The 25,836-nt window shown below is 41.0% G+C and overlaps 1 protein-coding gene across 3 annotated transcripts in view; it reads right to left on the bottom strand.

Moving 5' to 3' along the window:
* The window catches only part of bnc2 (basonuclin zinc finger protein 2), a 173,427-nt gene that overhangs the window by 74,707 nt on the left and 72,884 nt on the right, over nucleotides 1-25,836 (bottom strand). For 2 of the 3 annotated variants that reach the window (XM_028445005.1, XM_028445027.1), the window contains exons 1-2: nucleotides 18,711-19,131; nucleotides 17,426-17,788 (exon numbers count right to left, since the gene is read on the bottom strand). In XM_028445005.1, the coding sequence (XP_028300806.1) occupies nucleotides 17,426-17,788; nucleotides 18,711-18,713 (366 nt within the window). In that variant the 5' untranslated portion in view covers nucleotides 18,714-19,131. Of the gene's footprint in view, nucleotides 1-17,425; nucleotides 17,789-18,710; nucleotides 19,132-25,836 lie in introns of those variants that run through there. The other variant, XM_028445013.1, reaches the window with a different exon arrangement.

Here is a 25,836-nt window from a genome sequence, read left to right as displayed (position 1 = left end):
GTGACTCTACAGGGGGTACTTGAGAGAGAAAGAGTAGAAAATTAACAAATAAAGTCCCACCCTTGGCACAAGATGACTGGAAATTATAAAAACTATAGAAATAAATCTATTCAGCAGCCACTAAATCAGTGTTTTTCAACCTTGTGGTCAGGACCGCCTAAAATTTCTGAAAGATTTCAATAGATTTTTGAAATATTGTTTATAATTTTTTCTTTTTCATTAAAACAACACACAATTTCAAACAACTGTATTTCTATACTTTCACTTTGTGAAATATAGATCTAGTTCAACTAAAACATGTCTCCAGGATCACCAGAAATTCTTGATAAAATTATAAAAATGTTGAGAACAGTGTTTGGAATAACGGCGTTTAAAATAACGGCGTTAGGGAACTGTGTTTTTTTTTCAGTAACGGGGTAATCTAACTAATTATTTTTTATGCCGTTACAATGCCGTTAACGTTACTTAACGTTAAATGCGATGCGTTACATGCATTGACTGAATAAACTGTTATACAAAAGCACCCCTGGCTCCTCAGCTGTAGTGAGGGGGTGGGTTAAAAACAAGGTGAGCGATTATGATTGGCAAAGGCTACGTCGTGTTTCATGGTAGCCAATCAGAGCCAGTGTTTTTACACATGTGCCAGCACACGCGCCACACACAACCACTACAGATTTGATGAAGCAGCAGTGATGGCGAGCGTGGAGCAGTCTGATGAAAAGTTGTCATTTTTAAGGTGGCGATACAAACACTACTTTAAATTAATTGTGGTCAAAAGCAAGAACGTGTATGTGAAGTGTACATTATATCCAGGAGTGACGACTTTTTCGACATCCGTTGTAAGCAACTCAAATTTAATGAAGCACCTCACGACACACGCATCTAAAAAATCTGAATTCTTTGACATATAGCAACTTTTTTTTAACCAGTAACAGCAAATAGTTACTTTCCTTGGTAATGAGTTACTTTTATTATAGTTTTCAGTTACTAGCTCAGTGAGTTTTTGAATCAAGTAGTGAGTAACATTAACTAATTACTTTTTTTAAAGTAACTTTCCCAACACTGGTTGGGAACCACTGCACTCAACACTGTTTCTTTCCACTTATTTACAAAATGAGATTCTTTAAAATGTGTGTTATCACTCGTTCATTCCATCATTATGCTCTATAGTTGTTTTAAAATAGTTTTCTAATCAAAATGTTGTAGTCGGAAAAATGGGGTACTTGGATTCAGAAACAACAAAAAGGGGAGACTTGAGCTACGGAAGTTTGAGGACCACTGCTCTACAGCATAAAACATAAAACACATTGTTTTATTTTTATTTTATTTCAAATTTTTACTTTGCAAATCTACTTAAATAATGCATGGTTTGTTTTGTCAAGCTGACACAGATGATGATGAAGTTTCCTAAACTCAATAGCGTTATGTTTTTTATTGTTGATTTTTAACAGAGGTGGTAATATTTGGATCACAGCTAGATCCTTCCCTCTCTGTAGGGTTGTTTGCCATTCTTTCATTATACTTCTAGTGGATGGTCATTACCATCTCTTTCATAGAGGATGTGCCAAATGTGATGAGAGGTTTAATACCACTGTCTGTTCCAGCCTGTTCCTCTTTTTTTTTATTATCTCCTGCATCCTCCTATTTTTTTTTATAAAGCTAGTGATGAAACAGCATCTGAATAAACTCTACTGGAGAAAAGGGACAGCTGATGCCAATTCTCAAATGACTTAATAATCAGCTAACACAACCGCAAGAAGCTTTTGAATATTTGGTCATTAGATTGGTGTCACACTATAATCAAATTTTTTTTAAAGTAAAGGCTGTTGTCTTTCCTGACGTTGTTTGTGTACACACACCGGCACAGATGGGAAAACTGTAACTGTAGGTGCCATGCAGAAAGACACTAGCGAGATAAAAGCAGAGACAATCTTACTAGCACCTCACTGACACAAAAGACATAATAGCACTGAAAGCCCGGTGACTCAATGCAACAGGAAAAATGTAATTCTTCGAATCCACTTACACTCAAATTACAGTGACATTTGTGGCAGGGCCTGCGGCACGAGGTTTACACAATGTACTGCAGGAAAAATGAACATTTAGGACAGCTATCATTTTAGGACGGCAATTTAAATTCAAAAAGGAGAAAACATTTTTTTTAAAAAAAAAACCAAATGAACCAAACATGAGGGGGGAACAAGATCCTCGTTTTCTTGGCAGCATTTCCTTTCAACATTTTTCTCCATCTCCCTCCTGTGATTCGTCACCAGGTTAAGTTACAGACATGAGGTGAAGGAATGAGGGAGGCTGTGTGGTAACATACTGTACCATGAGCAGAGAGACGCACAGGCCCTCCCTGACACGCCGCGCACCGAGCAACCCTTCCCTATCCTCCACAGGCGAACACAAGCACCGTGGTAGGCGTGCACAGGTCAGTATGATAGCGCTCTCTGAATTGTAGACACACACACACACACACACACACACACACAGTGCTTGACTTCCCTCCTCGCGCCCACCCTCTGAGGCTCTGCATGTGTCCTGTCATATCTCCTTCAGCCCATAATTGTCCCAACTTATGGTGTTTCTTCCTGCAAGCCACAGTTTAGGGGAAGTGAAATCCTTCTAAGTGACTGTCACAATGCATCAACTTCAGGCTGGACGAGGGCGGGGGGGATCCACGCCTGCTTGCCCCATCCCCTCCTCCCTACCTCTTCCTCTCCTCTTTAGTCTTCCATTCTTTTTTACAATTTTTGTTTCTTATGCCCCACTTCCACGTAAGTCACCCCATCTCTCTCTTTTTCCATCACACACCTCCTCCCTCTATTCCCACCCTGCAGTGAACCTGAAGGGGAGCTCTAGTCACAACATCCCTCTGCCATTAGGCCTATGCCTGTGACCTGCTTCCCGCACGTTCCCTGTTCTCCCGGACGGCGTCAGCTAAAACACTGAAGAGGTTGAGTTTGTTTGCTTTTCAGGGACGGTCACTCCTTGACACACTTTCACACACAAAAACATGTGATCTAGTGAGGAGCTCGGGGTGACAGAGGTCCTGACCGTGGCATGTCACAGCACTGTGATGTATGTGTCACTTTTTCACTGCCTTTGACCTCGCTGCTTACGCCTCCATCACACACACACACACACACACACACACACACACACACACACATTTTGAGTCATTGTTCACAAACAAAGCAATCCGTTTTCTTACCCATGGCAAACTACTTCCTACTTGCAGTTAGTTTGTTCTTGAGATACTAAAGTACGTTTATCTAATCATAATCCAAATCGTGGTAAATTATCAAGGATACATGTGTTCAGAAGAAATATAAAAAAACAGCCTTTATCTCTTGTTTTTAATGACAGAAATCTAAAATATTCTTAGGTCTGCACTAACCTTTTAAAGGTAGACGGAGAACTGTGTGTAAAAACATTCTTTTTAAACTAAAAACTGTGAGGTTAATAGCAGTGTGATTACAAGTGGGAGTTAAGTGTGCTTTTAATGCTGTGTATCAATGAAGATAATATGTGTGTGGGTACGACTTCCTCTGAGATTTTCTATTTGGAGTCTCTCCATGAAAAGATTTTTTTTTTTTTTTGGTAAAATGGACATATCCGTCACCCACGAAACTTGCATGAGCTAATCATTTGTAGCAGGGGGAGGAACCAGGACACTCTGCAGGGAGGCAGGGGGAGGCTGATGGTCACTCACTCATCACTTGGATGCAGTTCTGTTCTCTCTGTGTGTGTGTGTGTATACATGTGTGTATGTAAGTGTGTGTGTATGAGCCCAAAAGGAGGTCAGTAACTGGTCACCAGATGTGAACTGTTTTGGCTGAACACAGAAAGCCAAAAAGGAGAGTGACAGTTCTTTTGCTTCCCATCTCTGGTTCTTACAAGCTCTCAGAAACATAAAGCACTGCAATAGAGCACTGTCGCTTAATGCTTGTTCATGTGGATCTTATTGGGTTCTTTCTTTCTAACTATGAATTTTGTATTCTTAAGTGCTTTGAGATGACTTTGTTGTATTCTGCGCTATATAAATAAAGTTGAATTGAATTGAAGGGAGATTATATCTTTAGAGGAGAGAAGAACCAATGACACTTGTTGTAGATGGCTTAGCTTCAAGAGAAAGTCGTGTTAAAGACATTTACATCAGTGGAATGCAGTGTGGTTAGCTTAAAGCTGTGTAAGACAAGGCTTCGCTAGACACCAGAGTTGGGCCAGTTATAAAAACTGTTTAAAAGTGTGTGTGACTGTGTGTGGCCCGACAATACGCAGGGTCTTGCTGTTCTGGATATTTTCTCGTCTGCACGCTTGGATATAAAATATCAATATCTGGCCACACAAGTACCACTTCACTTTTATATTTAAAGTAAGGGACATAACTTCGTTGGCTGCTTGATAATGTGTACACCACAAGTAAAAGGAGAGAGAACATAACAGTTTTATATTGTGATACATTCCATCTAGACATAAATGTGTAAAAACATGCATTTGCCAACAAAATAATGGAAAGGGCAAACTTGGAGCCATCATTAGGAAGCAGAGGAAATGTTTTTCCATGCTTTGCACAGAAAATGGTTTTATTTCGCCGCAAAAAGAATAATAGAGAGACAGAGATTAGAATGCTCAAAATATTAACAAAGAGAGAGAAAAAAAAAAGAAAGAAAGTAGAAAAAGAAATATTTTAAATTAGGGGCGTGGCTAAGAAAATAAATTAAGAAAATAAAAATGACGTACAGCAGCTGGATCATCCCTGCTATTTCAACACTTTAACAAATCAATGCGACTTGAAGAATACAATCTGCAGTCCGAGCTCAGCTAGACACATCAGTAAGACTACAGGCAGGTGTGTGTGCGTGCATGCATGTGTGTGCATTTGCCCGGAGAGTTGATGATGTTGCTATAGGTTGGTTCACAGCAGTCCACATTAAGTTCCAGTAATGTGTTAATTTATAACTCTATCACCCCAGACACCTGAATTATCCATTTGTGTCACACACATGGCCATCTATACTGTATCTATCATCCAGAGGAGAGAAATGGCCAGTACAGAGAGCTTAAGCAATCATGAATATTCTTTTTTTCCTTCTTGTTTTGGTGTTAATTAAGCTTTAATCCAATGCATCATTTCACTTTTCTTCCCTTTAGTTTTAACCGTAGGGTTATCAATTAGGCCTTGTAAGATGTCTCCGTCTGTGACCACTTGAGTTCTTGAGGCCCCTCTGACATCAATGTCTACCCAAAGACAGAACACTTATGACTGGCTTTAAAACCCTCCCTCTCCCTATGGCCCTGGAGGCTTTCACGGTGGCTGTTTGGATATCTATGATCAGAGACTGAATTACACCTCGGAGTGGCCCTTATGAACTCAAAACCTGTTATCACTTATAGGAGATTGACAAAACAGATTGTAATAATAAGTGTGTGTGTGTGTGTGTGTGTGTGTGTGTGTGTGTGTGTGTGTGTGTGTGTGTGTGCGTGTGCGTGTGCGTGTGCGTGTGCGTGTGTGTGTGTGTGTGTGTGTGTGGCTCAATATGAGGCGATAGTGCTAAAATTGGGTCTGTTTGAAGAGACCCTTGGCGCATATAAGTCATTGACACATAACCCAGTCTATCATAACACTACAGGAGCAGTAATTTTACAAGTTTCCAACGCCTTTTCTAGGCCACGATATTGGACATTCCCATGAAATATTATCTTACAGGAAAGTGAGTCTTTCCACTGTTGCTGCATGTATTTAGTTGTTCAAAACATGCAAACTACATATTTCATGGATAAACATGGAAGCGTGCATCACTGTGTGTTTTAGTGCTTGTGAGTGTTTGTCAGCGTGTGTTTATGCAGGTGGCTCATGCTCCCTTTGTCAGGAGTAGCAGCTACTAACAACACACTAGGGTAAATGATCAATACTCACACTCGCTATTCAATTTCACAACATCACTGCTAGGCCACATACACACACACACACACACACCACACAAACGTGCAGAAACACACATCCACACGCACACACACACAGGGTACATGCTCATTAATGTAAATGCAGCAGTATGAATGTTAAAGAAGGAGCCTCTCACCAACCGTTGTGGCCTTAGGGCTGGGTAAAACATAAGAATTGACTTTTGTGTTGAAACCAAGCAAAGCATTAATATTTATTTTTCTAGCAATCACTGACCCTCTTTCCTGGAAGCAAGTTAGTGAATATGAGATACCGAGGCTTAAGGAAGCACGTGAGGATGATAGGAAAGACTAGATGCCAATACCACCTTTAAGGAGTGCAACAATTATCATGAGAGGAGAAATGGAATATGCCCATTAAGACTAAGTGGATGTCTATTAGATCTTGGAGGTATAGGAGGTGGGCATTTACCATCAGTCCACCTCAGAAACAACCTTGTCTGCCCTGTGCTATGCCAACAGCTGTAGAGTAGAGAACAAAGCCATCATGCACAGTGGATTACAAGTTTTGCCTGTGAGGTTTGAGAAGCTTTTCGTAAAAAACAAATGGGCCACTGAATTCTGCAAGATGTGCATTTTCTCCAATGAAGACTGAGAATGTCTGTCAGGGATATCACCTCATTTAGATGAAGGCAATTAGGGCTATCAAAGTCACCACCCAGTCCTATGAGATCAAACCAAGCCTTTGCCCTTTTTTCCTGCTTTCGCTCTGTCCCCTTCGCTCTTCATTCTCTCTGTTCCTCCCTAGTGTAAAACCCCCCCATTCTTATCACTGCGGTACAGTTAATCCTCCCTCTCTCCTCTTCCTTCCATCGCTGTGTCCCACTGGGGACACGTGAAAGGCTAAAAGGAGGGAGCACATTTGCCACTTGTCTGCGACACATAATACGGACCAGTCGACTTTGGCTTGATGTGTATTTGGTCATCTCTAGGACACACACAAACTCTCTTGCTTCCATCACTGTTGGGAAATTGAGTGTGTGTATGTGAGTGTGAGTGTGTGTGTGTTTTGGAGAGGGGGGTCTCAAGGAAGAGGGGGAGCCTAAATTAACACTTGACATTCAATACGGTCAGGTCCTTAATTGGCCAGGGCCTTCCTGAGAAGGCAATTTTCTATTCCCTAAACTGCCCCCGCACTGCGCCATGTGCCAGTGTCATCTGTGAACGTATGTCTGCAAGTGTGTGTGTGGCTGCGTGTGTTGTGTGTGTGCGCGCATTTGTGTAAGAGAGAGAGAGAGAGAGAGAGAAATTGTATCTGTGTGAGTATGTGCCAGAGAAAAACGAAGTGTATGCATATATCTGTGTGTGTTTAGGCGTGGGGGCCTGTCCTGAGAGGGACCCTCTGGTCCCTTCCCTCTCTCTAATGAGGCTGGATGAATTAACACTACGTGACATGATTTGAACAGCAGTGCCTTCCCCCCCCCCCACTTCCACCCCCCACAACCCCCCCAAATCATCACCCACCCAGTCACTCTCTTCTTTGTCCTTGTTGCCCCCTCCTCTTCTCCGGCTCTTTTTTTTTTCTCCTCTTGAAGCAGTGACAGGCATCTGGTGGCCGAAAAAATGCCAGAAGCAGCCCCGTGGCTTTCCCCTTTATACGTGCTGCTGCTGTTTTATCCCATGCACTCACACACAAACCTACACACGCCTAATCTACACAAAATGAAACACTTTTGCTTTCCTGCCATTCCTATTCCTCTCACTCACACGCAGACTCACTTGCACTTCCCGCCGGATTTGGTTACAGTTGATGTTATTACAGCTTTCAACCTGAGAGGTATTAGGCTTCCTTTAACAGATCTGACAGCATTTACAACACAGGCAAGTCGACGCCTCTAATCGCCTATTACCAATTGATCTCAGAGAGAGCCTCCTTCTCACCTTCTGATGCACAACGATTGACTCCTTTTTCTCGTCTTTGTCATAGTGCACTATCTTCCATTGCTCCTGTAGTTTCTACTCTTTAAATGCTCTCATTTCATCTGGGTAACTGAATCTCACTAACTAATATTATTTGTACATTTACAGTTACAAATATCTTGTTGCTATTTGACGAGGCAGTAAAGACCTACTTGGCTCACGAGGCCTCCTTTTACCCAAAGCCAAGATGCAGATTTAATGGCTTCTATTGGTGAACATGAAAACTGCAGTAAATCTGGGTGTGTTCTTTGTTACCCCTTTAACAAATTTAAATTGTTTAACAAGCTGTGAATGGCTTAGGCAAAAAAAAACAAAAGTTGTGATTTTTTTTTTTTTTTGGTGTTTAAAGGAAACATATCAAATAGATTAAATGCATGAAATATTAAATGCCAGTCAGAGTCACACACATCATGCGGCAGACAGAGCTCCAACAAAGCACTTATCGCTGAGTGTGTTTCCCGACAAAGAAAGAAGCAGCTCAGGCCACTTACAAAGAAAACATCAGCACAGGGAAAGTATTGTGTGTATTTGCGGCCAGCATGCATGCGAGTCAACAAGGCTAATGCATCTAGCGCTCCGAACACAGAAAGAAACGGCTTTTTCTTGACAAGAATTCTCACTTTGTCTTATTGTTTCCAAAACAAAAATGTCACTTCAAATAGACACAAAAAAACCCCCAAAAAACAACAACAAAAAACCTCAAAAGTGTTGAGCTGTTTGTGATGTAAAGCGTCAGAAATGGCCGCCTCGCACACCGTCCACTGGTTGCTGTCGGTGTCGGGTCAAACTAGTGGATGTCAATTACAGTAACCTAATAAGATATTTTGTGAAGAAATAACTTTATAGACAAAGAAGTGGGATGCTGCTGAAGTTGAAATCAACTGTTTATAACGGTATTTGTAGGGTATGAGCATTAACTCACTCACACACACACACACACACACACACGCACGCACGCACACAATGCACATTCGTAAAAAAACAAAAGCCACACAAAATCTCAGCTCTCCAGAAAAAAAAAAAAAAAAAAAAAATCATGAAGCTGTGGGATGCCAAGGCAGCTGCATTTAACAGTGGCCATTAAATGTTATTAATTCAACGGCACAAACATCTTTACAAAGTCAGCAGAGAGCACAAGCAAATGCTTGCACATGTTGTTTAACACTTTGCTCACAAGGAAAAGTAGCTAATGGGTTAAGGTTCGCACTGGGAGGGTGAAGGTGACACCATCATTCACACAACCCGCAAGGGAAGACATGAAGAGTTTGTGAAAAAGTAACCGTGCATTTTAGGGCTGAAAATCTTTATCTCTGTGTAAGCGTGTGTGCGTGTGTGAAAGAGTGAGTGTGTGTACATTGGCAACGAGCCTACCACAGCCCGTACCACTAGGCTCCTTTCTCCAGAACCTCCCTAAAATCCTCCCTGGGCCTCTAGCACTCAAATCTCCACGGTAAGCCAGAGACAGAACAGAGCAAAGGGATAGACGGAGAATAAAACATGAGAGCAAAGGAGAAATAAAACAGAAAAAACTGAACAAAAGTCATCTTGCACAGCTACAGAGTTCAATGTATGCATTGGCAGGAGTTACACGTTTATTTTTGCTAAGTGCACACAAGTTCTCCTCACCTCACATGTGGACATAAAGTCCGTATTACCTGTTGGAATGCCATTTTCTGTGAACAACTTAATTTGCCAGCACATCTGAAACAAACACACACTCGCGCCTCAGTACATGTCAGATTAGCTGGCCAAAGAGACTGAGTCAACGGCAAGCCCTGAGCAAAATTGCCATCATTATCCATAACCATAAATAAGCCTGATGATGATGGTTTTAACAATAATAGTAGCAATTCTCTGTGAGTGCTTTTTCAAACAACAGTGACAGCATTAGCCGCATCACCAACAGAGGAAAAAAAAATGAAAGGCTCGGTGCCTTGAGAGCTCTTCTTCGTTGCCACTGCTGATGGGGCAAATTGGTGGGCAGAGTGAGCAGACAGGGGTCCTTAAAGACGGATATAAAAATAGTAGGCTGTCGATTTGCCCACTGCTCTGGCTGAGCTCCAAGGAAAACAAAATCACAGGAGTTGAGGAATAACAGGAAAAGGGAGAAGCCATGGTGAAAGTCTGCCCAAGTTCCTGTCACTTAGCACAGGTCACACCTAATGTCACCTTCCTCTGAACGGGGGGCGGGAAAGAAACCAGGGTTGCGAAACACAAGAGTACTTTCTTATATATAGTTTTGTTATTTTATTACATCTTATTCAGTTGTGAATAAGGATCTATCCTGCTAATCCACAAACACATACACAGCCAAACTAGACTATACCTCATGCCACTCATAACTGCCTCTAGCTTGGTGACAGCTGCAGCATTCCTACTATGTCAAGAGTGTCTGTATGAATGTGGGTTCAATGTGTGTGTATGTGGATGTTGCTGGCCTGCCACTGTGCACAAGTCCCCCTCATTAGCCTGTAGTGGGGTGGTGACATCCTGAGAGTCTGACTCTTCAAACACACGCTTCCTCTACACACCGGCGACTTCTCTCCACCGCAGGAAATGGCCCCCGAAGACAAATAACCAAGAGGTGTGTTTTGGAAGAAATGTAGTCAATGAAAGAACGGGAAACAAAAGGATTTTTATATGTATTGTTCAAAGCTGCTACTTCTGATCATTTTTAATAGATTAAAAATCACCGTGTAGGCCTCATAGAACAGTGAATGCAACATAATTTTCTCTAAAACGTAAAAAAAAAAAAAAAAAATAGAGATTGCCATTTCAAAGTTTGTTTTCATCTCCATCGTAAACACTCCTTTTGTTGAAATGTTCACGCTTTGCATTGTGGGATGTGGAGTCACATAGACGCATGCATAGAAGCGTTTTTACTTTATTCTGACACCACGGGGAATACCGGAAACAAAATAAAACAAAAATTATGTCTAGAGAATCCCTGTTCCTTTTGTCTAGTGAAGAAACAGAAGAACTAATGGCAAGAAAAAAATTCAACACATTTCTATACATCCGTTTATTGAACTCCACATCCCACAATGCAAGTGTTTACGGTCGAGATAATCTTTCAAGCTGCAATTTCACCCTTTTCCTTTTATGGGCAGAAAATAATGTTCCATTAATTGATCTATGAGGCTTACTCTATGATTTTATCTATTAAAAATGTATTGGTGGAAACAGCTTTAAAGTGATAAAAATCTTGAGTTGTTCAGTAGGTATTTAGAATCAAACTAACGAGATTAATCTTGACAAAACCAAACAATCCTCGAGCTGTAGCAGGCCTGTTGTTCCATCCGTGTGTTGTACGGATCGTGTCTCCCACCCTACAGATGGCTGACTTTAGTTCACATATTCAAATGCACCCGCTGATTTATTTTTAAGCAAATCAAACCCACATTACTCCTTTGGCCACACCACACAGCTACTTGAAACACCACATGAATCTCCTCAGCGTTGCATGTTGACATTTTCTATTCAGATTACCGCTTTTTTATTGATTGGTTTGTCAAAAGCAACTTGCAATAAATAAAAAGCAACAAAAGGAAATAAATATTGTATTTCCATCGGTTTAAATACTCATGCCCACACGGGAGTAACAGAAGTCCCTGGGAAAGATTTTAGAACTCAGTCCTGTGATAAAAAAAATGGCAGATGGCTCTGCATTTTCATCATTCTGACACACACGCAAACACACACAATACACAGCACAGTGTACTACATAACCTCAAAGAGCCTCACTCTGCCTTCTGTGATCATTGTCGCTTTAGTGATTCTGCGTATTTTTTACAGCATTTGCCATGGTGGGGAGGTGGCCCATGCACCTCCTCAGGACAAACGGAAATCAGCTGACACGGAGCCTAAGAATGATGCTCACATGATGCTTATTGATCGCTGTTTGCCAGGGTCTCACACACAGAGTCAGGGTCAGTGCTTACCCACAAAGCTAATCCTGCAGGGCATTACAACACAGCAACCGAGGTCACTTGCATGACCCGAGACACACATGATCAGGATGCTATTTTACTTATCAGCAACATCACACACAGGCCATAGGCCATATATAATGGCTGATAAAGAAAGCGCTGCTGAATTGTAGAGTCTTTAAATAAATCAGTTGAAAGTGTTAAATGACAAAACACAAATGTATTAATGTAGGCTATCATGGAGAAATTCACAATTAATTAAAATATAAAAGCACATTTTAACGTTATATTTTCTTTATATTTTAAAGCGATTAGAGATCGTGCTTGATGACACCATCATTGGAAACATATATGAATCCAGTTAAAAGTGAAAACATTGCAGGCTTCATATCTCCCTGCTTGGGTAACAACAGCATGAATGGGACCTTGTGCATCCTTCCACTTCAAGCTATTCAGCTCTTAATACACACACAGTGTAAACATACAATATATGGCCGTGGCCCGCCTTCACGTTCAGTCATGAGCTCACATTGCTTCAGGCCGCTCTGAAATCCTCACACTTTTATATGCACAACGGCTCAAAGGGAAGCCTGCAGTCGGGCTGCTATACTGTGGCCTTATACCACTCTGTGTGCTATCTGAGAGCCTGTGGCACTGAGATACCAGACGGTGCGACGGCTAACCACAACTTTACATGCAGTGAAAGTCGGTGCTTGTCACTGGAATCAGTTTCTGACCCTTTAATCCTCTGCCAATAAGCTGACAGGCCAAACACTTATGTGGAGACACACCCTGTAAATACCTAAGAATTTGTGCTAGCTCCTCACACTCCTCGTAGGACTATAGACGCACTAACCGCGTAACAGTGAGAGATAAAATCTCCTCTAAATCAATGTTAATGGCACTTTCTGAAAAGACGGTAGCTGTAGAAAAAGATTCGACGTGAGGACGAGTGGTGGCGACAGGAGACACCAAACAGGCACAGAAAGGAATGAAGAGTCTGAGACGTAAAATAAGAAAATGTAGTAATGGGGGGAAGTAGTGCATGTCGTTTCTGCAAATCTCCTCTTTCACCTCTGCTCTCCTCCAGTTCTCCATCCAGGGCCAGCCAAGAGACACTTCACCTCGCACCCGCACACACATGGAGCCAGAGCCAACACGCCATAGCGCACGCACGCACATAGAGCGGGAGAGGGAGATGACACACACTCGTTTGCTCTCTCTCTCTTACACATACATGCACATATACAGAAACTGCACAAAAACTGGCATGTGAGTGTTAAGCCACCCACTCAGAAAAATAAATGGCAAAAGCACAGACAAGAACACTTTAACACACACAAACCTCTTCTTCTTCTTTGTCACTACACACACACACACACACACACACAGTACTGACACCAGATACATGTATGTATAGACATCCATATGTTCTGTGTGCAACGACCCATCAAAGACAGACATGGAAATAATAACAGTCGAGTGTAACCACACACACACACACTCGCACACAGTCACTGACTGTGGATAATTCTACACATATGCATCAAATCACTGCCTTTCACTTCCACGCAGTATAAGAAGCCCAGCATGTGCACCACATATGCAACATGTAACACATCTTTACCCCACAGTGCCACCAACACACACACACACACACACACACACGCGCACACACACAGACAAACACATGCCTGCACATACACATAGTTTTTAAACGTGCCAGTGTAATAATAGACAGATTAAGGTGTATTATAATATGCATGTAAAGAGGATCCTCTTACAACCTTTTCTGCTCGGACCAAACCAAACGGGCATGTTTCTCTTTAAATACGTCTATCAGTCCCTCCAGCATTTCACCATCAATGGTTTAACATATATACAAGGCATCAATGAGCAGCCGTCACAGGGTTGAGGAAACATGTGGGACAAGGCGGAAATCGCATGAAAAAAAAAAAAAAGACAAATGTAAGAGAAAAAATGGGGGAGAAACTGGTATTTTTAGGAGCATATATTAACAAAAAAATAAATCATACAAAAAACAATGATATACATTTGTGTGACTTCTGCTGTATTATTTTAATGATTTGATACTTTTTTTTTTTTTAAACAGATCCGATCGTATAACCTTAGAGAATATATATTTTTCACATAATTTATTTAAATTGTTTGATCATTTAATTACTTTTGTATGCCTTTTTTATGTTTTGTTTTGTTTTCATGCAGGGGAAAATGCCACTGTTTGCTGCTATGGATTATATTATTCAGCAGATGTGTGAATGACCATTTAGTAATTTAAAAATATTATTTTTTTTTAAAAAATTGTAATTAGTTTTTTATTCTGATATCATTTCTTTTTTATGCACTTATATATTTCCATTGACAATCCCCTGCTGTGTCCCTATGTGGTTTGGGGATCTCCGTGTGAGATGAAGCAGACAGAAGTCAGACAAGCTGTAATAACACAACTGTACCTCTTCAAGGTCTCGGCCCATAGTCGACCTGTCGCACTTCAAAGGAAGCAGCGTTACAGCACCCTTGCAAAAAGAAAAGGAAGAGGCTGTTTTAGAAATAATAGATCTAGATAATACAGACACGCACTAGAGTCTCTGCGCTGTCCGCTCTGAGTCTGCATGGGTGGTAGCATCACATCCTCAGGTGAAGGTTTTTTTTTGTTTTGTTTTTTTTTTTTTACGAGCGTCTCTAATCCTGAAGGTGTTGCCACGTTGCTCTGAGTTGCAACGATGAGGACAATAAAAGCAAGTTGCGGCCCACGGCGGCTGAGCTGCTCAGGAAAAAAAAAATCCCTGATGAGACAATTATGCTCCAAGTATCACTTCTTCACCGCCGAGTCTGTTTTTTTTTTTTGGTTTTCTTTCCAACCCTCATAACTTGTTTTTTCCCCCAAATTACGAGTGTCGATATTCATTAACACACACACACACGGAGAGCCGCGGGTCAATTATGGTCCAAATGTTAACGCATCGTCGGAGAAAAAAAATAATTAAAATGCAAACTCGTATTTTTATTATATATTTTTTCTTCTTCTCCTCATCAAAGTTTCCTCTTGTGGTATTTAGTAAAATACCAACATTTTCCGAAAGTTAAAAAAAAAAATAAATAAATAACTAAATAAAAATAGGAAGTGTTTATAAAAGTCAATGTCATTGATTTCATTTAACCTGCACGATGTTTTGCCCTTGCTGCTGACATATACGCAGACTGTGTCCCAGAAAAGAAAGTTTATCCAAAGATCATCCACTTCCCAAGGCCCTTTTAAAAAATATACACTGGTTTAATTTAATATTTTTATTCATATAGTTCGGATTCTTTCTTTTTTTCTTTCTTTCTTTTTTTTTTTTGCGAAATTTAACTATTATTTCACATTAATGGGTTGGAGATTGCAGTCAAGCATTTTTTTTAATATCTTAAAGCATGAGGGAAAATTCTGCAATATTAATGATTTTGGACATTTTGTCCTGTTTTACTGTCTTTATATATATATATATATATATATATATATATATATATATATATATATATATATATGTTGTCTAAATAAAAAAAGAACATGCAAGAATTTCTCATAAAAGGATCATTGTATTGATTGAACTGTAAATTGTTATCGTTTATTATTCAGCCATAAAATAACTCACTGCAAAAACGATATTTGTTTTTAAAATGTCCTCAATTGAGTTTTAATTCCCCAATTGTGCTTATTTATTATAGAGCTATAAAAATAAATATACGGGGTCATTATCAAAATAGGTAAAACATACTGATGTTAAAGCAGGGAAATGAGGATAAATCACAACAAATTTTGTGTAATTAAGATTTTTAAAAACCACTATAATTATGACATTATTTTTCAAATTCCGCTTTTGTGATTATGAATGTTTATAAAACAGTTTAAATGTTTGTTTCAGAGCGGTGATGCGTTACACCTTTCCACAGATGCATCTGTTACCAAGCTCCGCGCTCACATCCTTTGCATCTATCGATCAGACACGGATGTAATTTGCGCTAACAGTCATAAAACATCGCACCTCTCCAGTCACCCAGTTCATCTCTACTGGGAGGTGGTGGTTGTTGTTTTTTTGTTTTTTTGTTTTGTTTTGTTTTGTTTTTTCTCCTTCCTTCCTTCTTCTCATCAGCACCCTAGGGCGCGCAGGGCTTGGCAAACACAAAGTCATTGTCGGTTAAACTCCAATAATCCAAGCCTGTCAAAGCACCATGCCATGCCTTCCAAACATGGTGAGGTGTCACTTTCAGTAGTGTGTGAGGATGGATAAAGAGCGCGTATCGAAACAACGGCGCGCCGCAGGTTGATGGGCGCAGGGGCCCATCATCCACCTGCTCACACCGGGACAACCATGGATTCTACAGCTATAGTTTACCACTGCATCACCCACTGTGTTGTCAATTAATTTTGTGCAACGAAATAAAGTCACATCATACACAAAATGGACTTTAAATGACAAGAAATATTAGTTTCAACATTCTTGATTTTCTTTGCACTTTTCAACAAAGCATCTTAATCCTAACTATCAAATATCAGGGCGGTAAAATAATAGAATCAGTATGAGTTGAATGCACCGTTGAGGTAAGAACCGATACTCGTCCTGGTCTACATCACATCCCAGCACACACACAGGCTGTTGCGCCATATCGGCTGCTGTGGCCCAGGCTGCGTAACAGTGTGTGCATGGTACGGAGAGGCGGCAGGTCTCTGTGATTAACTGCAAGACAACAACTGGGTTCTATCTTTACCCACTCCCCCTCACCACTCTCTGTCTCTCTCACACACACACACACACACACACATACATCACTCCCACCTACACACACGAGCGCGTACACACACACACACACACCATGGGCTACAATGCTTCTCTCCTCTCGCTGTTTTTTCATCCACTAAGCAACTTTATCCACTATAGGATCCTCTGTGTTTAAACCTGTTGGTTACCTGTTAGTTAAAAGCTACAGATGAAAAGAAAAGACCCGATCTATGAGGAGAGAGAGGGTGAGGGAAACATGGACTTTCCGTATTATCATCTGGACTTTTCCATGGCGCGTCTGCGCTCACTCGCGGCTCCTCTGTCCTGTAGCCGCACAGAGGCTCCATGCACCGGCCATACGAAGGTCAATTAGCTGGCCCCAGAGGGAGCCGCTTCCCCAGTCTTTATCAGGACCGAGGGTTACCAAAACACCGCTTGAAGCGTTCTGTTATTGCCTATGTATATACTTTACACGGCTCCACGAAGAGCAGAGTGCATCAAATCCAGCAACAAACCAAGACGAAAACAAAAAGTGCTTTATATATATATATATATATATATATACTTTTCATGTTTTTAACAATAAGAATAAAATAGATTAACTTGTACTTTAAAGCTGAATCCCCACACTTAAAAAAAACACAGCTTCCATTCCACAAAACCAAAAAATAACAATTGTAAACAGCAGCAAACAGCATGTCATGTCAACAGAAAGAGAAAAATAAGTTCCCCCCCCCCCCCCAAAAAAAAAAAAAAAAGTGAAATGTGACACAGTGTGAAGGAGGACTGGGGGTGTAGAGGATGTAGAGGCTGTGCATGACGTACCTGCTGGGACATTCTGTAGAGGAGGTTGCTGTCAGTGCTCTGCTGCTGCCATGTCCCCATGAAGCCCGGCTGCTCAGCACTAGGCGGTCTGGTGCTGAACTGCATGGAGCTCTCGCCTGCTCCCCCAATGCTGCTGCTAATAATGCTAATGCCACCCAGACCACTTCTGCTGCTGCTGCTGCTACTGTGGCTACTGGAGGCGATGCTCGTGCAAACACCAGCTGTATCAGTGGTGGTGGTGGTGGTGGGTGTGTTGGCCTGAACTGGAGCTGGAGGTGGCCTCTGTGGCTCCGGGTCTCTGCTGGGCTCTGGTTGGACTGTGTCACACTCACTGCCTCTCACATCCAACTCTGCCTCCTTGGACTTAGAGAGGGAGAGACAAAGAGGGAGGGCAGGAGGGATGTGGGAGAGTGAAGGAGGAGAGAAGAAAATAAGTCCAGTGAAGGTGGGTTCTTTTGGGGTCGTGGTGCCTGTTTTTCATCTTGCGTGGGTCCCACTTTTTACAGGAGAGGAGGTGAGTGAGTGCATGAGTGTGTGGATTCTTGGCAACTCCAGAGAGTGTGTTGAGTTGATTCTCGTGAAAATAGGTAACAGAGGGTTTGAAGGGTGTCGGACACGCTGACATGGGATAATGAGAACAGTGCTGGAGATTAGGGATGGGGTGAACTTTGAAGGTGAGAGGGCACGGGGGTGATGAGAGGATGGGCAAAAAGGGAGTAAATCCAAAAAGGAGGGAGATGTTGGAATAAATCAGAAGAGGATGTCATGGTTGCCCTCTTTAGTTATTGCTGTAATCTGCCTGTCAGTCATTTGGATTTGCAATCCACATAAATGCAGTTTCATGCACATAAAGGTATAAATACTGCATGCATCTGAAAGTTTGTATGGTAGGAAAACAAAAGTTAATATAGAACAACAAAAGTTGCATTTGCACAGTGCACATGCACACAGAAAGGAAACGAAAAAACTACACACAACCTTTTCATTTTAGTTTTTGGAAGTTAATAGCCTATGCTGTTTTCCAAAGTTTGTCATAAAAAGGAGAAAATAAAAGGGAAAAAACAAGAAGAAGAAAAAAAGAAAAGAAAAGAAAATACGGCACTGATCAGTGATATATCACAACGCAAACACAATTATCATGGTGCGTAAAGTACAAAAACCCACAAATCAGCAAAATTAAAGCTTTCCAAAAGTAACATTAAAAAAGTGCAAAAAAAAAAAAAAAAAAACGAAAAATAAAACCTAACAGGCAGATGACGCGATATAATGGACAAATGTGTCTTACCATCAATTCTGTGCCTGTCCCAGCAAAGTGAAGATGAGGTCTGGGAGTGAGCCACCAGATTCCAGCTCTCCTTGCCTCCCGCTCCTCTCTCTCTCTCTCTCTCCCTTTCTCTCTCCCTCTCTATATGTGTGTGTGTGTGTGTGTGTGTGTGTGTGTGTGTGTGTGTGTGTGTGTCCCTCTCGACGTTGTATCTCCGCCTGTCCTCGTTCCCCCTACCTCCGCGCGTGTGTGCGTTTCTGTCTTTCTGTGCGCTCCGGCGCAGCCACGGACGAAGTGAACTGAGCACGAAGTGAGAAACACAGCGGTTTGCTGAGTGTGTGTGTGTCTGTGTGCGTGTGCGTGTGTGCGCGCGTCAGGACCGAGGCGACTCTGCCGCTGCGCACGGAGATGCTCAATGACATCGCGCTGCACACACACGCACACACACACACACACATCCTATAACACTTTCTCCCTCTCTTGCTCTCACTCTCTCTCTCACTCACACACACACACACGCCCGCGCGCGCGCGCACAGACACACCTCTCCTGTAGGAGCAGGGCAGGCTGGGTGGGGGTAAGTAGTGCCATCGTAGCGCAGAGAGGAGGGGAGCTCTCTTGATTAAACTTCGTTCCCAGGTGGGACCGTCCCGAGAATACGCACGCGCACACGCATTTACGTCACTGATTTTCTGCTTTGAAATGTTTCAGTACATTTAAAATCTAACATTGTTGTAATAGTGGCTAAACAACTTGATCGAGGTATTAATTTTTAATTTTTTTTTTAAGGAAAGTTAGTATTTTAATAAATAAAAAAAAAACAAATGTGACTTTGCTGAATGTGTAAAAACGACAGTGCCTTTGTTTGATTTTCTCAATTTCTAATGAAAAACCAATGGAGCACCATGCATGCACCTCCTGTCCTCCACTCCTCCTCCTCCTCCTCCTCCTCAACAGAGGCTCTCAGGTTTTAATTAAGAAAAAAATGAGGAAGCGGCTCCATTTTAGCCAAATTGGTCCCCACAGCAGCAAAGGTAAGGGAATAAAATGAGGGATAGAGGAGGATAGGGAGGCAGACAAGAATAAAAAGACACACAGGAGGATTAAGGGGAGGGGGAAAAAGAGGATGGAGAGCTATGCTTCCTTTGACACAGCGTATAGGACACATCTCAAACAATGAAGATCCCCCGCCAACCCCGCCACACGTGCTCCGTCTCCTCCTTTCATTTTGCTCTGTACTACAAAATCTGCCGTCTTGTCCTTTTTACCTCACTATCATCAGTGAAATGACAGAGCAGACACCGTGTTCACCGCAGAGAGAGAGCGATGTCACAGTGTTCAGAAGAACAAAAGGAAAAACGACAGAGTGACACCTCATTTCCTCGGTGTGACCTTTTGATCTATAAAGTAACTCAAAAAATTGTGTTTTAAATTACTTAAGTTGACAGCTTGCGTGTGTTAAAAGCCTTTTGTGCAATGTACTAATGGCAGTGCACCATTAACCTTTGCAGAGATTATCCCAACTGTCATTACAGTCGACCACTATGAAAATGTGCGATTGTGTCTTTTGTCTCAATCCTGATTTCCATCTTCACTTTATCCTTCATCCATGCCTACATCTTTATCCCCAGCTTTTGTCTTGCCTGGTAATTGTTTTCACCACTTTAACACCTTTTTACCCTGCTGTCTTCTTCTCTACAACTCTTGCTTTTCTTTTCATTACTTGACTCATCTTTTTTTTTTTTTTGTACCAGGCTTTTTCTTGTCTGGCCACAAGCAGCATTGTTATAAAAAGGCATTATCTGTCGTCTCTTGTCCATGCACCAGCAGCTCTGCTCTTAACAACTTATTGAAAAGGTAATGCACAAAGCCTAATTATATTAAGTGACAATTTAGCTACCAACGTTCCTTTTAGCTATTCAGACTTATTTTTTACCCTAAGTCTCTGTTCTCTTCCTCCAGATGATGAATGTGCTTGTCTGTGGGGCTTTTTCAAGTGGCATTCAGTCAAGCTGGTGGCTCAGCTTCTGACCTGGCTGGTTATAGGCTGTTATTTGTGGGGAGGGAGGGTATGGGTTGTGATGATAGCGAAAACAAACAAACAAAAAAGAAAAAACAGAGACACCCAAGCTAAAAATTAATACATTTGGAGGGGTGTGGAATCGGAGAAAGAAAATAGATGAAAATCTGTGGAAACAAGAACAGGATATAAAAGAAAAAAAGGGTAGTGGTGATCCTCGGGCTTCTATATTAAAACTATTATTGTGCAGGACTTGAGAATTCCCCCTTGGGCAGGGGTCCATGTCGAAGCCTATATAATTAACTAGAGGCTCAGCTACGGATCAATTACCAGACAAGCAAGTGATAGCCGAATCAATGGAAGATCATCAGGCTCGTTATCAGTGTTGCAACTCATTAGAGGAAAAGTGAGGTAGGAAAAAGAGGCAGAGCATAGAAAAAAAAGGTGTGTGTGGGGGGTTAGGATCTGAGATCATGCTTGAGTATGGTTGGATAAGGAAGAGGAAAAGGGTGTGTGCGTGCCATCAGGGAGTGTTTCCCCTCAGCTGCCACTGTCCAGTGACAAGCGGAGAGAGCCCTGTGCTCTGTAGCAGCAGTCACCATGGGGCTTGAACAGATCAATATGAGTGTGTGCATGAGGTTAAAGCTCTGCCATGGCAGCTCTGTTCCCTTGTGATATGAGCTGCGACAGACTGCCATCCTACCCCATGGTGTGCACTGCCCTGCACTTGATGTGAGCAGGTATAGGCCCCCGTAGCCCCCTGTGACCAAGATTCAAGCAGGGATCATGTAGTGGAATAAGCATGTACAGGAAGTAAATGAATGAATTAATGTTTGGGGTCTCTATAAGACCACAACAACCCCCCATGGCCGATTTGAATACATCTGCAGAGTGCAAGCTGTTATTTTTACTGCACAAAACACCAAACCTTGACGTTGACAAAACTGGAACTGTAAAACAGTAGCTGAAAATCACTTGAAAAATCATTTTTGTGATTAATAGTTTGATTTTTTTTTTTAATTATAAGTGCTAACATGATCTGTTATTAATGCAGTTGCTTTAGAGACAGTTTGTAAATATCTGTATTTTTGTTTACCAACATGGCAAATCACTGAACACTCTTAAGTTACAGTACATTAGTGCACTAGTTCTCACTGGTTTCATTTTTTATTTATTTTTTGCTTAAAATGTAATGTTTTTTGAAGACGTGTGTATAATTATGAGTTATAGAGTCGACATGCAGTGTGTCGTGAGATATTGTTAGGTATGTCATGGGAAAGTGTCCAATTACAGCGAATGACTTATATTGTAGGACGTGTGTGCCTGCAGTGTGTGTGCTGACATTGATTTTAAATACCCACCCTGGGCAGCGGGGGCAGTGCGTAGCACAGTAATGTATTGACAGATCAGGTGTTAGTTGATGCAAAATTGTTGGCAGAGTAACACTCGGCTCATTTTGAGACACACTGTGTAACTGTACCTAGGGACAGAAGTTAGACTGTGAATGTGTGCCTTCAGTGGTGCTTCCATTCAACTAGTGTCGGTGCAAGATGCAAACCCAATTCTAAACAGGTTGGCGTGTTCAGACCAATTAACTCAATCAGTGCCAGCCATTTAAAAAAATCTACCCCCTCAGTGCCAGCCATTTTAGAGCATTTTGACTAATTTTTAAAGACAGAATATTTTGCACTATGACAATCTGAATTCTGATTAAAGTCTCTAATTTCACTGTTTCTCACTTGTTTCGTTCTGTAATCAGCAGCTGAATAGAGGCAAGTTTCACACAACTCACCAGTTAGTGACAAAAAGCTGAGAAAAATGGCTTTTTCTGAAAAAATCTATTAGTGACTTTGAAGCCATTTTTTTTTTTTTGCTTTTCGGACACCTCAACATTGGTTTCCTTCTATAAAACTACAAAAACCACTGAGACCAGGCTCTTGATGACAACATTATTCATATTTTGCTATCTGGGTCAGAGTTGAATGGATTTCTTACTGTATTTTGGCCTTCCCAAGTCTCCCCCGCCTTCATTCCACACACACAACTTCCTCCTCCTTCTTGGACATGCCGAGTGGTCTGCTTTAGCCCTTTTTTTGATTGTTTTATCTCACCATCGCGACACAATAGTTCCACACATGCTCTGGTCGAGTGTGAGCTGCTGGGAACTTCAGCATCAACTCTCGTAGCGCCATTTTCTGTCTTGTAAACTCTATTCCTCTCCCTCTGAGCTCTGCCCATCACAGGTGATCTCTCATCCAAAGGTGCACTGCTGCCACCTACATGGCACCAGTTGGTCACTACATCATTGTACAAGTTAGATATTCACCGGAGAGCTTCGTCACACTGTCTCCTAGGGACCCCCAGCCGAAAAACACAATTCACATCTATAGACGTGAATGGCACTCAATGAGTTAAAAAGGCTACGGACTTGAGATACAGGTTTGCTTCAGAACTTACAAATTGGTGGTTTCACACAAAAAACCTTGGTGTAAGTATTCACAAATATATTTTCGCTCATACATTTACAAACTGGCACAAATTTAAAAATTGTGAACAAAAAGTGTTGGTGTGTATTTTTTATTTTCTCACTAAGTAAGTAAATTCAGAAATTATATTTAAAGTACTTGTGCTATGTTAATCTATAATGTGTTATTCAAAAATATTTTAACAGTGATGTGCAACAGGATTTCTGTAATGTAAAAACTTTGAAGTAGCTCAAAAAAGTTTGATAATCACTGACTTGGAGAACTTGTCAGGTAAAAAAAAAAAGAAACAAGTTGAGTGCTTGTTGACTAAAGATGACCATCAGGACAATCTTACATTTTTTGGCCTTTCACAATGAGTTCTCACGCACTCACCATCACTAAACCTTCGTTAATAGACCCATCAAACCTCTCAGTGCTATTTTTTGCTTCCAAACATTGACATCTAATGGGTCAAATAGCACCGAAATGCGGTGCGACAGCTTTGAGTTGTAAGAATTATCCCAGGACTAATTCACCCTTTCGATATTTGTGAGTCTTGAGAGGCAGAGTACTGTGTTTTTTTTTATTTTAAAAGCCCTGTTAGAAAACCTGTTCAAACTAACAACAGCATGTGTAAATCAGACTTAGAGCTCCTCAAATAGATATAATCATAATACTTCACACTGAGATTTTTGTCTTTTTGTTTGTATAGTGTGCAGGTGAGGCAGCAGGAAGTTGTGTATGTGTTTGTATTTGATGAGAGATGCTTGAGGAGGGGTTAATGTTCTGTGGAGTGAAATCACAAAATCAAATAATATACACTAAAAAAACGGGTCGAATGATTGGGCCGAGGCCAGGGAGGAAAGTGGAACATCACAATTTGTGCAGTGATGGTGATTACTTGCTGCAGAAACACAAAACACTGAAAAATAATGGAAAAAAAAAAAGGACTACGTGTTTAATGAGTGTGACTTTTCCGTTGTTACTTGAATACACTATTAAAGGTACCTGTAGTGAATTTTAACAAAATATTGCATATAATACTAGAGGTATAGTTGGCTAACTATCTATAAAATACACTTGTAGAGCAGTTAAAAAACAGAAAAAAGCTGGTTGTCAGAGAGACACGGTGGTCGCCATTATGCTCCACCTCCAAGCATGTAGTAAAGGAGAACAGTCTTCGTCGTGTAAATATAAAAAGTGCCGCCCAATGCCAGCCGTGGTTGCTCCGATGCGCAACAAGAGCTCACAATAACAGCTTCATACACGTCAGAAGTAGCTCCAACCTATATTTCTATGTTTTCCATAGTAATAAATAAGCCATATTAAAGAAAATGTGTAGCACACCAAAAAGAAAACCAAAGAAATCAGGTAAGAGCCAATACTACCTGCACTGGAATCAACGACTTGACGTGACATCCGGCCAAACTTGGCTACTTCCCATAGGTATTGAATTGTTGAAAAAAAAAGTGCTTCAAATGTTTTGTTTTCCTTGTTTTTAAATGAATGTGCACAAAGTATGTTTATTGATAAGACAATAAACACATTATGATAAGTACAGATAGTTTTTAAGAGATTAAGAGTTTCTTCAACTCAAAAAACCTTTTCTCAAAGGAAAACTCAAATGCTTTCTTCCCATAAAACAACAAAATAATTCAAAGCAAACAAAACAAATCAACAGTAATCGCTTTTTAGCACTGTGGTGAAATGGCATATTGAAAAAAGTGAGTACAGCCTTTGTATTATATCCCAGTGACATAAGACAGAGGGCTTGGCTGGGGGCTGCTACTGCCGGTGACCTGATTTATAACGATAGTGAGCGTGCATGTGACAAGGAGCGTCGTGCCGATAAGATGGCATTGGGATAGAACTGTCACTGTTTTGTTTCTACTACAGGACCACAAGACATCATATGACACAGACAGAAACAGCTCTCCACTTGTAAAAGCAAAGCAGGGAACGACGTAGGAAAGGCTGACGAGATCAACCACAGGTCTGAGAAAAACTGGAGGGAGCCACATGATCCTCATGTCACTGATAACTGCAGTCTGAGATTCACTCATGAGTTCACCTTTGTGTGGAAAAAAGGAGTCAGCTGTGCATTGTCATTGAGTTTTTATATCATTTCCCTTTGGATTTCTGCTAGTGTAGAATTCAGAATGCTGAAATGACTACTTGACAATGAATGATCTTATAACAAAGGTTGTAAAAACCTTTTAAATGCTGCTTTAGTTTTTTTACTCCCCATTTCCTATCAATAGACATACATTTGATCAAGTCAAAGGATCGACCAATAAACGGCAAGGCCGATAATATCGGACGAAATTCAACATTTTAATGATAATCGGTGTCAAATGTTTTTTCCATCAATAGCTAATGGAATAAGTTTATTTTAAAACAAGCTCTTTTGGTTCTAATGCAGCCATTTATCTTTGTCTGAAGTCACCACTCCTGGCTGTGTAACAATGTCCCGCCTACAGTCCCCACTGATTGGCTACTCAGCCAATACACACTAAAGCTTATTTTCACGACTGTACGGCGTAGTTCAGTTTTTACTTTGATTTTATAGTAATTTTATTTATTTGTTTCGGTGGACTTTAAGAGATCGCTACACTTTTTTTTATTTAGTAAAAAAAAAAAACAGCTTAAACCTTTTGGTAAC

This window comes from Gouania willdenowi, chromosome 1 (assembly GCF_900634775.1).
Source record: "Gouania willdenowi chromosome 1, fGouWil2.1, whole genome shotgun sequence".
Classification (NCBI taxonomy): Eukaryota; Metazoa; Chordata; class Actinopteri; order Blenniiformes; family Gobiesocidae; genus Gouania; species Gouania willdenowi.
This window is presented reverse-complemented; position numbering and strand designations above follow the sequence as displayed.